Genomic DNA, 14,687 nt, shown 5'->3' on the forward strand with positions numbered 1-14,687 from the left:
ATACACACAGACAGACATACACACAGACACACACACACACACACATTTTTAAGGAGAAAAAAAAGTTTATTTTAATTATCTCCTGGCATATTTTAATTACCTCCTGGCATATTTTTTTTATCCACAAAATTGTCAAGATATTTAAAATAAAATACATTTTATGATCTATTGGTATTATTATAGGACTGTCTAGACTTTTAAAATAAAATATAATGTATAGTATTAATACATTTTATTGTTATTATTACTAAATATTGCTGAGAGACATTTAAAATAATATACATGTAGCTTTAATTTATGATCTATTGTTATTAGATATATTAAAATTCTGGCGTTTTGGACCTTTTTCAATGATCTGTTTTATGTAATGATGTCTCACTGTCTGTAAATTGTAATGATCAAAGGATAAGAGGTTTTTTTAAAGAGGTCATCTACCATAATCAGAATTGAGTAAACTGAATAACAGCAGAAAGTTTCTATTATAAATAAAATACTTTTTGTTATCTGTTGTTATTACAGTATTACTAACTTTTAACATGTTAGGAAACTAAATTCTCTCACTGTAGATAGTATATTATATATAGTTGAATCCCGTTGGTCCGAACCTTGTCAGTGCTCGAGAAAGTGTTCGACCCATCGTCTAGTTCGACCTAACCATTCAGTCAACATCGTATACGCGTAACTCGGGACTTTGTTTTGGTTCGAGCATTGCGGTGTATTCGACCCTTCCAAGTTCGATCCAACGAGACTCTACTGTATATTGATACTAGCAGTACTATTACCTAAACTACAACCCTTAATAAAGCATTGGCATTAACTAAATAATAATAATTAAAAAAAAATGTGTTTTAAATTTTTAAATCTTGCAAACAAAATGAAATTAAATGATGTTATATAGGAAATTAAAAGGTGCATGTATTAAACAGTTGCGACGAAGAATGAAAACTTCAGACGGAGTGTAAAAAGCCTAACTGCAAATTTCAGCCCACACACTTCAACTTACCATAACACAGAGCAGTTGATTGAGGAAGAAACAACAGCATTGCACAACAGTGAAGAAAAAAAACACAACAACACATAATTTAACATAAAGAAAAATCAGTTGAAAATAATATTCGACAAAAACAAAATTAAAATATCTGGATAGTATAGGATTCCTGTGAGCTTTTAATAAAAGAACAATGACAGAACAGATTTTTCAAAATCGACACCTGTGCCCATGACAGGCGTGCACTACAACAGCTTGCTCTGAATGTGCATGTTAAGCCTTTTGACCTGACCTGACCTGACAGCTTTTGGGTAATGCTTAAAAATCTTTTATAATATACTTAACACAAAAAGAAATGCAAATACACGTATATTTTTCAACTTTATCATTAAATTTAGTTTCTTAAGAAGGTATTAATAGATACTGAGATATTGTGAGTTTGAGGCTACTTTGAGATGAGATCGTGATTTAAAAACAAACCAATGACAGACTTGCAAAACGTCATCTATGACATGCCGGGGATGGGAATTTCTTTTTCTTCTTTTTTTTAGTTGACTCTCTTGTAAGTCGACCCCCTGGCTATTTGCAGAAAATTTTGGTGTAAAAAATTTGACTTATAGGCAAAGATATACGGTAAGAGAATGACAGGTTGATATAGGCCCTACTGTTTATCAAGTCACAGAACTGAGTGTTTGTAATCAAGTAAATCTATTATAATTACAAACTTAACAATAACCCTGATATTATATATATGATGTGATTTCCTTTTTTTTTGTTCAGCAGTATACATGTATATCTTATCCAACTGATTGCCACTTCGGCATGAAAAACATATCGGCTGTTGGGAAGGGACTAAAAAGTACTTGATTGGTACAAAAGATATTCTTCAATTTGCAAAAGACGGTTAAAAAAAGAAGAGGTAAAGAATGTAAGAATATATATTTTAAACTATTAATCAATAATAAATTTGTTTTTATTATACTAAAATAATTTTTAATGTTTTAACATTTAAAAACAGATTAATCAATGTAGGACATATATCTGAGTTTGATGAATTAATTGTAGGACACAAATCAGAAAACACACCACCTTAAAAAACATTAGTACTTAACCAATGTCCTGCTAATCTAATTATTATATACAATATAATATACCACATGCAAATATCACCTTTAGAAACAAAGCGTATTATTTGGAAAAGGACTTGGAATATTAGCACAGATTACATTACACAATATTCTAAATTGATATACAATTCTCAGTGGTTTTTTTCCTTTGTTCCACCCGCACCCCATTTATTTTAATTAATTTAATATTACTAATTCAAACCACAAATAATTTCAATCTTAATATACTAGCATACTTCCAATACCAACAATTCTAATCCTTAACAGTTCCTAATCCTTAACAGTTCCAAAAATCTGTAACAGCTCAAAATCTTCTTTTACCCTATCACTATTTTGCAGTATCATTTCTATACAGTATTTGAAAGAATTTAGACAATCTAAACCAGTCCATTATTTTTGTAAGGGGTGAGGGGTTCAAAAACGTAAATATAAGATAATTACATGTATGTTCTGGAATTTCAGATTGTTCTTTTAATACAATCATGAACCCTCAGAATAAGACATTTGTTTTGTTTAACGACACCACTAGAGCACAATGATTAATTAAACATAGGCTATTGGATCAAACATTTGGTAATTCTGACTCATAGTCATCAGAGGAAACCAGCTACATTTTTCCGTAATGCAGCAAGGGATCTTTTATATGCATTTTCCTCACAGACAGAAAAGCACATACTACGGCCTTTGACCAGATGTGGTGCACTGGTTTGAACAAGCCTCAGAATAATGACTATTAGCAAAAAATTCAACTGTAATTAAATCTCATTAATTTGGGCATAACAGGTTTTTTTCTTCTTGTTTTTTGCTAGCACAGGGAGGTATTGTTAGTACAATAATTTTATTAACAGCTTCTGAAGAGTTGTGAATATTCAAAAATGCATTTCAAGTTATTATAATCTTATTGAAGATTAAAGCCCAAAACACATTGAATTTGGGTCCGGGTCTGGGTCTGGCGAGTGTGGCAAAGACGTCATGTCTCGTGTATTTTGATGTCTGGGTCTGTAACTGTTACGTGTTTTCAATATATATTAACTGTGTTTAAATCTTTAGATACATTTACTTTTATAAACATCAACAATAAGTATCAGAAATAAACATTGATTAATATATACTTTTTCTGTTGTTTATTAAGAAAAATGAATGAGTAAGGTTCCAACATCATGCAGCTGCCAGACTGGCTGTGTCAAAATACTGCACATGTTTTATGTCGTCTGTTGCCAGATCTGTAGTTTGCGGTGTGTTTTGTCACATTTGATGCAGTGCATTTCATTTTCAACTGGTACCATACTCGCCAGACCCAGACTCAGTGTGTTTTGTCACATTTGATGCAGTGCATTTTATTTTCAACTAGTACCATACTCGCCAGACCCAGACTCAGTATGTTTTATCACATTTGATACAGTGCATTTCATTTTCAACTGGTACCATACTCGCCAGACCCAGACTCAGTGTGTTTTGTCACATTTGATGCAGTGCATTTTATTTTCAACTGGTACCATACTCGCCAGACCCAGACTCAGAATGTTTTGGGCCTAAAATTTCAGCGGTTCTGAGGTTATATGATTGTATTTATCTAAGCCAACATGTGACTGTCAGATTAAAAAAAAGTTGGAATTTAATGAGCTTATATCAAACTAATGTTCAAACACGCTCACTGGAGAAATGTTTTGTGGTTGGCGTGCTTGTACTTAATTAGGGCATGACTATTTTTGGCATACATATTTTGGATACCACTTTAATGGCCTTGACCTTGATGTAATCTAAAGTCCTCATATAATATGACATCGATATTGTATGGTTATTTTACTGGCATCAGCTAACAAGTGGCTATTTCATTTCAGTTTAAAAATGTGTAAAACAGGTTCAAATACAGTCACTGTGGGGGTTTAGGTACTTTGCATTGTTGATAAATGTCTCCAAAATTCCAAATCCTACATTTGTATCACCTATAGGACTAATCTTTCAAAACAACAGCAAAAAAATGTGAGTACAATACCCAACAGCAAGGAAATATGTGATGAACTAATATACTAAAATAATTATTGACTAAAAGTCAAATTATCTTGCCCACAAAATTCTCATTCCTACAATTATATCAACCATGGGAACAATCTTTTGAAACAATGCCAGAAGCAAGTGATTACGAAGCATGTCAAGGAACAAGGAAACATGTGACAAATTAATAAATGGTAACTGTCAAGTAAAATATTGTACTCTTTTCCACAAAATTCGGAATTTTACTTTTATATCACCGAAGAAAGAATTTTACAAAATAACATCAGAAGCAAGCGATTACAATTTGAAATAACAAGAAAACGAGAACAAAGTAATAAACAACAATTAATTAATTTAATTAAATTAAAAATGATCCTATCCACAAAACTCTGAATCCTATATTTATATCAAACAACTGGAAAATTTTACAAGACAACACCAAACAGGTAACTAAAATGAACATGTAAATATTTGACCCGTAGATGTATATTATATATAAATTAAAAATAAAATTATCTTACCCGATCAAGCTCGAGAGGGTCGTTGGCTAAATACAGCCACTGAAGTCGGGTGTGAATGAAACCTTTCTTGATATTCTCCAGTTGCAGCCACTAAAATGAAGGAAAGAATGTTTTATTTAACGATATACTCAACATATTTAAATCATGGTTATGTAGCATCGGACATATGGTTTAGGACCACACAGATATTGAGAGAGGAAACCTGCTGTCGCCACTTCATGGGCTACTCTTTTTTATTAGCAGCAAGGGATCTTTTATCTGCACCATCCCACATACAAGATAATACATACCATGGCCTTTGTTACACCAGTTGTGGAGCACTGGCTGGAACGAGAAATAGCCCAATGGGCACACCGACAGGAATCGATCCCAGATCGATTACACATCAGGCAAGTGCTGTACCACTGAGCTATGTCCCGACCCAAATGACAAACAAACTCTCTGAAGTGGTATGGATGACAAAAACAGACCTGTCATGATTTTTAAGAGACAAGGTCTGGGATGAGGAGATGAATAGCAAAAGAGGTTGAAAGACAGGAAGAGCTGTCAGATCGAAAATATATGAGACTGATATCAAAGGAGAAGGAAAAAAGGAGGCAGAGGAATTTAAAAAACAAATATAGTTGAATCCTGTTGGCTCGAACCTCGTCGGTGCTCGAGAAAGTGTTTGACCCATTGGGTAGTTCAACCTACTAATCATTTGGTCAACAACGTGTAAGTGTAACTCGGGACTTTGTTTTTGGTTCAAGCGTTACGGTGCATTCGACACTTCCAAGTTCGACCCAACGAGATTCTACTGTATGTGTTTTATTAATAAGATGACTTTAAAAGTAAAGTGTTTTAGAAAAGTGAAAATATTCGTAGACTCACATCATCAAGAAGACCTTTCTCTTTCACTTGACTGATCTCTATCTGTACACTGAAATATAGCAAACAAAAAATATTATAAATTATCCAAATATCGACTTCTACGGGCATTTTTCACAAATGGGGCAGGACATAGCCCAGTGGTAAAGCGCACACCTGATGTGCTGTCGATCTAGGATCAATGGCCATCGGTGGGCCCACTGGGCTATTTCTTCTTCCAGCCAGTGCACCACGAGTGGTGTATCAAAGGCTGTGTTATGTGCTATCCTGTCTGTGGGATGGTGCCTATAAAAGATCCCTGGAAAAATGTAGCAGGTTTCCTCTCTATAAATGTGTCAAAATGACCATATGTTTGACATCCAATAGCCGATGATTAATAAATCAATGTGCTCTAGTGGTGTCGTTAAACAAAATAAATAAAGTGTTGTTGAACGAAAAACATTGGCTATGATTTTAAAGTTAATTTATTTAAAGAAACCACTAGAGCACACAGATTTATTAATCATCGATTAATGAATCTCAAACATTAATTATTATTACTCATAGTTTTCAGAGGAAATCTGCTACATTTTTCCATTAGCAGCACCTTCAATTTTAAGTCAGTTTATAAATATATTCAAGGTGGGATATTAGTTAATTACTGGAGGCACCAGGTTCTCCCTTTGTGATGTAAAAACCACATTCCACTGACTGGCTAACTGAAGTTCAGTCGGCAATATATCATTGAAAAATAACCTGGGCATAATCCAGGAACCTGAACAATTATGTTATCTCAATTTTGACCAGAAATGTTTTGGGTAATACATACTTTCCCAGCTTATCATCCTTATTACCAGGGTCCTTGTCCAGAACAAACAAGTCCAACATCTGACCATCATGTTACTTACTTTCCCAGCTTATCATCCTTGTTACCAGGGTCCTTGTCCAGAACAAACAAGTCCAACATCAGATCATCATGTTACTTACTCTCCCAGCTTATCATCCTTGTTACCAGGGTCCTTGTCCAGAACAAACAAGTCCAACATCAGATCATCATGTTACTTACTTTCTCAGCTTATCATCCTTGTTACCAGGGTCCTTGTCCAGGACAAACAAGTCCAACATCTGACCATCATGTTACTTACTTTCCCAGCTTATCATCCTTATTACCAGGGTCCTTGTCGAGGACAAACAAGTCCAACATCTGACCATCGTGTTACTTACTTTCCCAGCTTATCATCCTTGTTACCAGGGTCCTTGTTCACAACAAACAAGTCTCAACATCTGACCATCATGTTACTTACTTTCCCAGCTTATCATCCTTGTTACCAGGGTCCTTGTCCAGGACAAACAAGTCCAACATCTGACCATCATGTTACTTACTTTCCCAGCTTATCATCCTTGTTACCAGGGTCCTTGTCCAGGACAAACAAGTCTCAACATCTGACCATCACATTACTTACTCTCCCAGCTTATCATCCTTGTTACCAGGGTCCTTGTCCAGGACAAACAAGTCCAACATCTGATCATCATGTTACTTACTTTCCCAGCTTATCATCCTTGTTACCAGGGTCCTTGTTCACGACAAACAAGTCTCAACATCTGACCATCATGTTACTTACTTTCCCAGCTTATCATCCTTGTTACCAGGATCCTTGTCCAGGACAAACAGTCCAACATCTGACCATCATGTTACTTACTTTCCCAGCTTATCATCCTTGTTACCAGGGTCCTTGTCCAGGACAAACAAGTCTCAACATCTGACCATCACATTACTTACTCTCCCAGCTTATCATCCTTGTTACCAGGGTCCTTGTCCAGGACAAACAAGTCCAACATCTGACCATCATTTTACTTACTTTCCCGGCGTATCATCCTTGTTACCAGGGTCCTTGTCCAGGACAAACAAGTCTCAACATCTGACCATCACATTACTTACTCTCCCAGCTTATCATCCTTGTTACCAGGGTCCTTGTCCAGGACAAACAAGTCCAACATCTGACCATCAGCAGCATCAATGATAGCCTGGAAACATTCAACACTTCAATTAAAGAAATGTGAAAACACATTATCAGTCATTTTCTTACTGAATATTTTGTCATAGATTTTTATTAGAATTACAAAACATCGACAAGGACACCGGAAATGCATTATCTGGTAGATCTAAATCTTGCCTTTTTACTGTATTAAAGCGAGGCGAAAAATTACTAACAGAAACAAAAAAGAAGTATTATGTAATGGTACTTTAATCAAATAAATGTAAAAACACATTATCAGTCATTTTTTTACTGAATATTTTGTCATTGATTTTTATTAGAACTAGAGTTACAAAACAATGACGAGGACACCAGAAGAAGTATTATCTAGTGTATCTTGCCTTTTGACTTTGTTAAGGTGAGGCGAAAACTGGATTTTCACTAACAAAAACAAAAAGAAAAAAGAAGTAATATGTACATGTAATGGTACATAAATCTTAAAGTGCTGTTCCAGATGTATGATGTATTGAGCTATATCAATCAAGATATTATTTAATATGATTAAAAAAAAAAAAAATTAAAAATAAAAAAATTATATACTGGTATATTTTCCATTTAAAAATATTCCCCTGAAAAACAGAACCAGCTGAATTCGTTTCGGGAATTTCCGTAAGATTTGATCTGTGACGTCACGAAGGGAACTCCTTTCGATAGTCAGCGCCATTGTTCATTGCTTCTTTTGTGTTTATTATGGTTAAACGGCGTGTTGTTGGCGGCTGTAGCAATACAAAAGCCGATAAATTTAGTCTTCACGCATTTCCTAGTAATGTTGCTGTGAATAATCTGTGTGTGAATTTGATTAAAACAACGTGAAAATACTGGACAGGAAGAAAATGCCGGAGACCGTTGACTGCAGGCACTTTAGTTTCAATTCGTCCGAACTGGCTTGTCGGCTTAAGCGAGATATGGGAATACCATGTGTTATGACTTTTAAAAAAAGATGCCGTACCAACAATTTTTCTGCGACACAAAACAAATGACAACATCCAATGCCATCCACACCGAAACGACTTTGGGGTGCATATCGTCAATGTCCCAAATTGCGTTATGCTTTCAACTCCGGTCAGTTTGTTTTTTCATGCACGGTTCGTGCAATCATCGAGATCCGATTTGTTGTCGTTTGCATCTCGTTCATTTACAGTTCAAAAACATTAAAACAATAAAGTACAAACAAGTAAGTATCTATAGCCTAGTCCGTCCCATCCTACAAAAATGTAGGGTTTTTTTGTAAAAAAGAAAAAAAAAAAACAATCGGCTCAGAAATAAATGACTTGTAAATTCCATAGTATGAAAAAAGGCGTTCCCTGTAAAACAGACTATAAATACATTAAATTAATTTTACTATACCTTCCCACAAAGAAAACCTTTTTTCATACTATGGAATGTGCTATAAGTTATTTATTTCTGAGCAGACTGTTTTCACAACTGCACACAATTTTTTTTTATTGTTTTGTTATTTCCAAAACACTTTTAATTTATTTTTTTACGTCAAACTAAACTGAAATTATTTGCACAAAAAAACATCTTCATGGATGGATGGGACGGACTAAAAGTCGTTTTTGTTTATTTCTTAAAATTAAAATAAGTTATTTATTTTTGAGCAGACTGTTTTCACAACTGCACACAAAAAATAGTATTGTTTTGTTATTTCCAAAACACTTGTACTTTTTTTTTTTTACGTCAAACTAAACTGAAATTGTTCATAGAAAAAACCCATCTTCATAGAGGGATGGGATGGACTTGTTTATTTCTTAAAATTACCGATATCGGGTCCACTTGACTCGTAGAATTCAAGAGTTATTTATCATCTTCTCTACTACATCACAAGTATTAGAACATACACTATAGCAAAATAATTTGCACGAAAAGCTAAAGAACAAAACAAGAATAAAAGTTGTAAATTAGTGGTAAGCTGTCTCCACGACCATTTTTATCGTCATCTGTCAGGCCGGTGGTTCGTCGGAAGATGTTCCAGGTTCAGACTGATAAGGCATTATCTGTTGTGTTGCACAGATATTAGTCCAGTCGTCATTACTACACTATTCATCATCGAAAGAAGAATTGCATGATCAATGAGCTTGGCAGTCGCTGTCGGTCCCACTTTCGCTTGCGCTGGAAGTCATCTCGTGGTAGGTTTCTGTGAAGCGCGTTCCCTTCGTGACATCACGGCTATTTACAGGCAAATGTTTTTACCGAGAATTTTACTCGGTCGTTTCCGGCAGTGTTCTACGAGAGTGATGTTTTAATACTTTTATGGGGCATTTTCGTAATTATTGATTTACATATCGGTGTAAAATATTATTGCAATGAATTAAGAAAGCATTTAATCGTGGAATTTAAAATTTTAGTGTATGGTGTGGCACAGCACTTTAAGTTATTTTATGCATATGTAACAAAAATCTACTAATAATATTTGACTAAATAGAGACATACATATTGATTCTTTAGAAAGTTATGTCTACATACAGAGAGGAAATGCCTTGATGAGTCTTATGCTAGGCCAAGACTACCAACTGCCAGCAGAAAGTTGGCTTTCTTTCTGCTGTAAAGACTTCTACGACTGTCCAGTTGCTAGTCTGAGTGCTTTTATAACTCGATTCTCATCGTATAACCTATTAGTTGTTAATCTGAGGGCATCAGTCGCAAGTCAGGAGTTGGGGACGTTACAATGCAATCGTCGAGTTGGCCAATTTTCTGCTGGCAGTTGACAGACTGAACCTAGGATTAAGCAGTCTGAAGGTTGAAGGAACAAACCTCAAATGTCTGATTCCACAGTGGGTTGACCGTGTTGTCAATCACCTTGGTTTGAAACGTAAGTGCACCCACTGAAAACAACAACACAAATATGTATGTTTATTATTTCTATTACCAGGACATTGAAAAATTCACACATCGAGTGATTTTTTTTTTTACTTTGTCAATAATAAAAAAAAAAGGCAGGATTTTATCTTTAGGATGAATGGGGGATGACAATGCAGATTATTTATTTAGGAATTTTGAGCTTAGAAACTATGGTATAATCTCATTGGGTCGAACTCAGAAGGGTCAAATACATTGCAACCCTCGAACCAAAAATGAAGTCCTGAGTTACACTTACACGATATTGACTGAATGGTTGGGTTGAACTACTCGATGGGTTGAACACTATCTCGAGCATCGACAGGGTTCGAGCCAACGGGATTTAACTGTATTTTTTGACATGACAAATATAACATATTACAAGAATCAAGTGATGAATTTGGTATGTCATTCTGTAAACAGCTTGCTTGTTTCAGTTGAACATATCAAGTTAGGAATAAAGGTGATTTCTCCACACTTCTTGTTGAATTTCATGATAAAAACAGTAACAGGTTAATGATGAAGTTTATCAAGACTTATCCAGTTCAAAGACAAATGGGGAATTCCCAATTCAAACCATCACAGGAATAAAGGGGATTTCTACATCTGCTTGTTGATTTGCAGGATAAAAACAATAACAGGTTAATGGCATAGGTTATCGAACCTATCCTGTTCAGGATGAATGGAAAATTCCCCATTCCAATCATCACAGGAATATAAGGGATTCCACATCTTACAGGATTAAAATAGTCACAAGTCAATAACATATGTTATTGGATTTATCCTGTTCAGGATGAATGGGACATTTCCCATTCTAACTATCAAAAGATAAAGCCAATAACCTACAGCATTAATAAATTATTTTCTATTTACCTGATGCCGTGGCATATGGGTCGGACTTGCCCTTCCCAGTAATGCTGATGTCCGCTTTGATGAGGTCTTTCGCCTCTACCAGGGAGATACGTAGCACACCCTGAAGAAACAAAACAAAAATAAACACTTAACTTTACAAGATAAATACCACAATTTTTTTTTAGCAATTTCACAAACGTTTTTCAATTGTGGAAAATGAAAGCAATTTCACAAACGTTTTTCAATTGTGGAAAATGGAGGCAACCAAAAAAAAATTGCTTTTCTGATATACAGTGCAAGCGTATACAGTTTTTATCCAATACTTGATTAAATCCTCTTATGTGGTTAATATAAAACATTAGCATACACAAGAAGCTGTAACTGTTTGAACCATTGGCATATTTATGTATGCACATATACGTGAAGAAATAATTGTCTTAAGTGTTGGCATATACATGAAGATATACTGTAACGACCCGGGAAAACCGAGTGTCTCGAAAATGGTCAATTTTACACATAAATATCTTCTCTTTTTTTTCCTTCTTTTTTTTTTTTACATCCCACTGCCCCCTTTCCTTTCACTCCATTGACTTCCATCTCATTTCTTTCCGATCTGGCAACTCCTATCTTTCAGCTTCTTTCGCTGTCCACCTCCACATCCCAGTCCTGGTCTCTCCAACCATGACAGATGTCTTATGTAGCTATCCGTGCCACACACCTGTCATTTCCCATCAGCTTTTAGCTGTGGGCTTAGTCTGACCACTTCGGGGAGTGTTCAGTACTGTAGTTACTTCTGGCATTGTTAAGAGGCATTTGTAACTACCTACTATGCTCCCCTACTACCGGTGGTCATAAATATCTTGTGAATTGTGATTAATTCATGTGATCAGTAAAAAGTTAAAAGTAAACAAACGAACCCCCCCCCCCCCCAACTCCCACTCTCTTAAAGGTGCATTATCTTCATTTATGAACATCATCATTACTGTTAATATTATTTATAAAATACTAACTGGGATTATGTTATATTTTCAGATCCTCACAATACTAGCCATTGTTTGAATCAATAGCATATACATAGAGGATACTCCCCAAGTGTTTTGTGATCAGAGGCTTGCCGGATTTTTATACTTTTATCAATGAGTGTTAATAAATTATGATATCACAAGACACAAGGGGGGATTCTTTTTATCATCCATTATCATTCTTTTAATTTGCGATAATTGTAAACAATGTCAGTCATGTGGGTTGAATGTCACTATATTTGGCAGTGGTAGACTCGTTAACTAGCAGAACGGCAGTGACGTGACGTCACTAATGATAGGTTTAGCGCTGAAACGTAACAAAAAGAAGCAATATCTCCTATGAGAATATCGCAAATCATGAGTGTCAGCAATATCTCTTACAATATCCGAACCCAGTACCTACCAGCCTGTAGACCGATGGCCTAACCATGACACCACTGAGGCCGGTGAGCCTTTAATGGATGATAAATGATCTTATTATAACTGTATGAAACGATCTAATAAAACCCGAATTATGGTAATATTAACCTGAGGCTGTGGATATCTCAGCTTGTTCAGATTGACACCATCTGCCATCTGGATGGAAATCCGATTCGGAAGGACCATCATGCTAGCAACTTGATTCGACACTATTTTGTGAAGCATGTCACTGAAAGAAAAAGATACAATTAACGCCATCCTATTGGTCCAGCTGTAGTAATGAGAGTTTGTTAATTTCTTGATGAATGTAAAAATAACGTTGTCAGGGAACGTTATATCTGATGACGTCATTTTATTTTTTGGGTTTTTGTGCCCAAAATCAAAGTTTGTTTTGTTTATAGACACATTAAAGCACATTGTTTTATTTTATTATTGGATGTCAAACATTTGGTAATTTCGACATATAGTCTTAGAGAGGAAACCTGCTATATTTTTCCATTTTTATATGCACCATCTCACAGACATACGATGGCCGTTGATATACCAGTTGTGGTGCACTGGCTGACGAGAAATAGTGGGCCAATCCTAGACAAACCATGCACCAGGTGAGCGTTTAACCACTGGGCCCTTATATTAGAAAATTTGTTTTAAATTTTCATTATTATTCATACTTACCTAGTACTAGCACAACAACAATGCTATATGACCCTTAGTTATAACCTCCACTGCAGAATTATCTCCCCTTGCCGGGTGTATAACCTACACCTGCGCATGGGCAGACCATACATCCTCATTATCAATTCAAAGTCCAGAATAACTGAATAAAAAAACACCTCCCTTGGGATGGGTGGGAGGTAATGCTTGTTGTGCAAGGGGAGATAATTCTCCAGTGGAGATTACTCGGGGTTGTATAGCTTTGTTGTTGTGCTACTACGGCAAGTTGAATAAGACAAGTTACAAAATACTAAGATTAAATCATATTATCACCATTTGCTTTGCAAACAATAAATTTAAACAGAAATTTCTGGCACAGTAAGAAGCAATACTTGTACTATGAGTGTTAAAGGAACATTCCTGAGTTTGTTGCATTGTAAGATGTTTCCAACTAATAAAATATTTTTACAATTAAACTTACATATTAAATATATTTTATTGTTCAGAATATCAGTGTTGGTATATTTAATGTGTTTCTGGTGTCTTAATATTTGTAAGAAGACCAAACTGGGTTCTGTTTTCAAATAATTTCATACGTACAAAAAAATAATATTTTAAGAAAAAAATTGAAATTTAACCTAGTAAAAATATTAGAACGATCAGAAACACGTTTAATATACAGCCACTAATATTTTATGCAGAAAAATGTATTTGATATGTAATTACAATCATTAAAAAGGCTCTGTCAGTCGACAACATATTGAAAGTTGCAGCAAACTCAGGAATGTACCTTTAAAAAAAAAAAAAAAATCAATACTTTAAAACAAAAAAAGATATCTTACTTCAGACCTGGAACATCAAATGCATTTGCCAAGCTTGTCAAATTGAAGTCAATGTTCTGAAAAAAATATTTGTAAAAATCCAGTGACATTGTTCATAAAGTTTGTTTGTTTTGTTTAACGACACCACTAGAGCAATTGATTAATTAATCATCCGCTACTGGATGCCAAACCTTTTCCACAATGATGTAATTTTTTTCGTGAAAAGAGATGCCAAACAAGTGTAAACGTATGGCCAGACAACTCCCTGGGGAGATGGCGGAAAGGGACGGAGGCTGGTCACGTGACACTCCTGGCATGAACACAAAAGACCGGCTGCACCGGACAACCGGTTCCCGGCGTTTTCTTATGCGGCTCTTGTGGGGGGTTCGAAGTACAAATACAAAAGGCCAACAAGAATCGTGGTGCTATGCTCACGAATCAGAGACATTATCATGATCAAATCCAAATTACCTCTTTGTGCAGCATTTGAGCGGCAGTTGCTAAGAAAATATGGGAACCACAGAAAAAAATAAGGGAGAAGGAGAGGGAGGAGAGAGAGAGAGAGAG

At 35.3% G+C, this 14,687-nt stretch overlaps 1 protein-coding gene across 2 annotated transcripts in view; it reads right to left on the reverse strand.

Annotated features, from left to right (window-relative positions):
* The window catches only part of LOC121385652 (extended synaptotagmin-2-like), a 63,953-nt gene that overhangs the window by 35,967 nt on the left and 13,299 nt on the right, over window positions 1-14,687 (reverse strand). For both annotated transcript variants that reach the window (XR_005959559.1, XM_041516413.1), the window contains exons 7-13: window positions 14,142-14,197; window positions 12,754-12,874; window positions 11,225-11,324; window positions 10,268-10,338; window positions 7,417-7,502; window positions 5,502-5,550; window positions 4,632-4,721 (exon numbers count right to left, since the gene is read on the reverse strand). Coding sequence is in view for 1 of the 2 variants with exons in the window: in XM_041516413.1 (XP_041372347.1) it covers window positions 4,632-4,721; window positions 5,502-5,550; window positions 7,417-7,502; window positions 10,268-10,338; window positions 11,225-11,324; window positions 12,754-12,874; window positions 14,142-14,197 (573 nt within the window). In the remaining variant the exon portion in view is untranslated. The remainder of the gene's footprint in view (window positions 1-4,631; window positions 4,722-5,501; window positions 5,551-7,416; window positions 7,503-10,267; window positions 10,339-11,224; window positions 11,325-12,753; window positions 12,875-14,141; window positions 14,198-14,687) is intronic.

Source organism: Gigantopelta aegis, chromosome 11 (assembly GCF_016097555.1).
Source record: "Gigantopelta aegis isolate Gae_Host chromosome 11, Gae_host_genome, whole genome shotgun sequence".
NCBI lineage: Eukaryota > Metazoa > Mollusca > Gastropoda > Neomphalida > Peltospiridae > Gigantopelta > Gigantopelta aegis.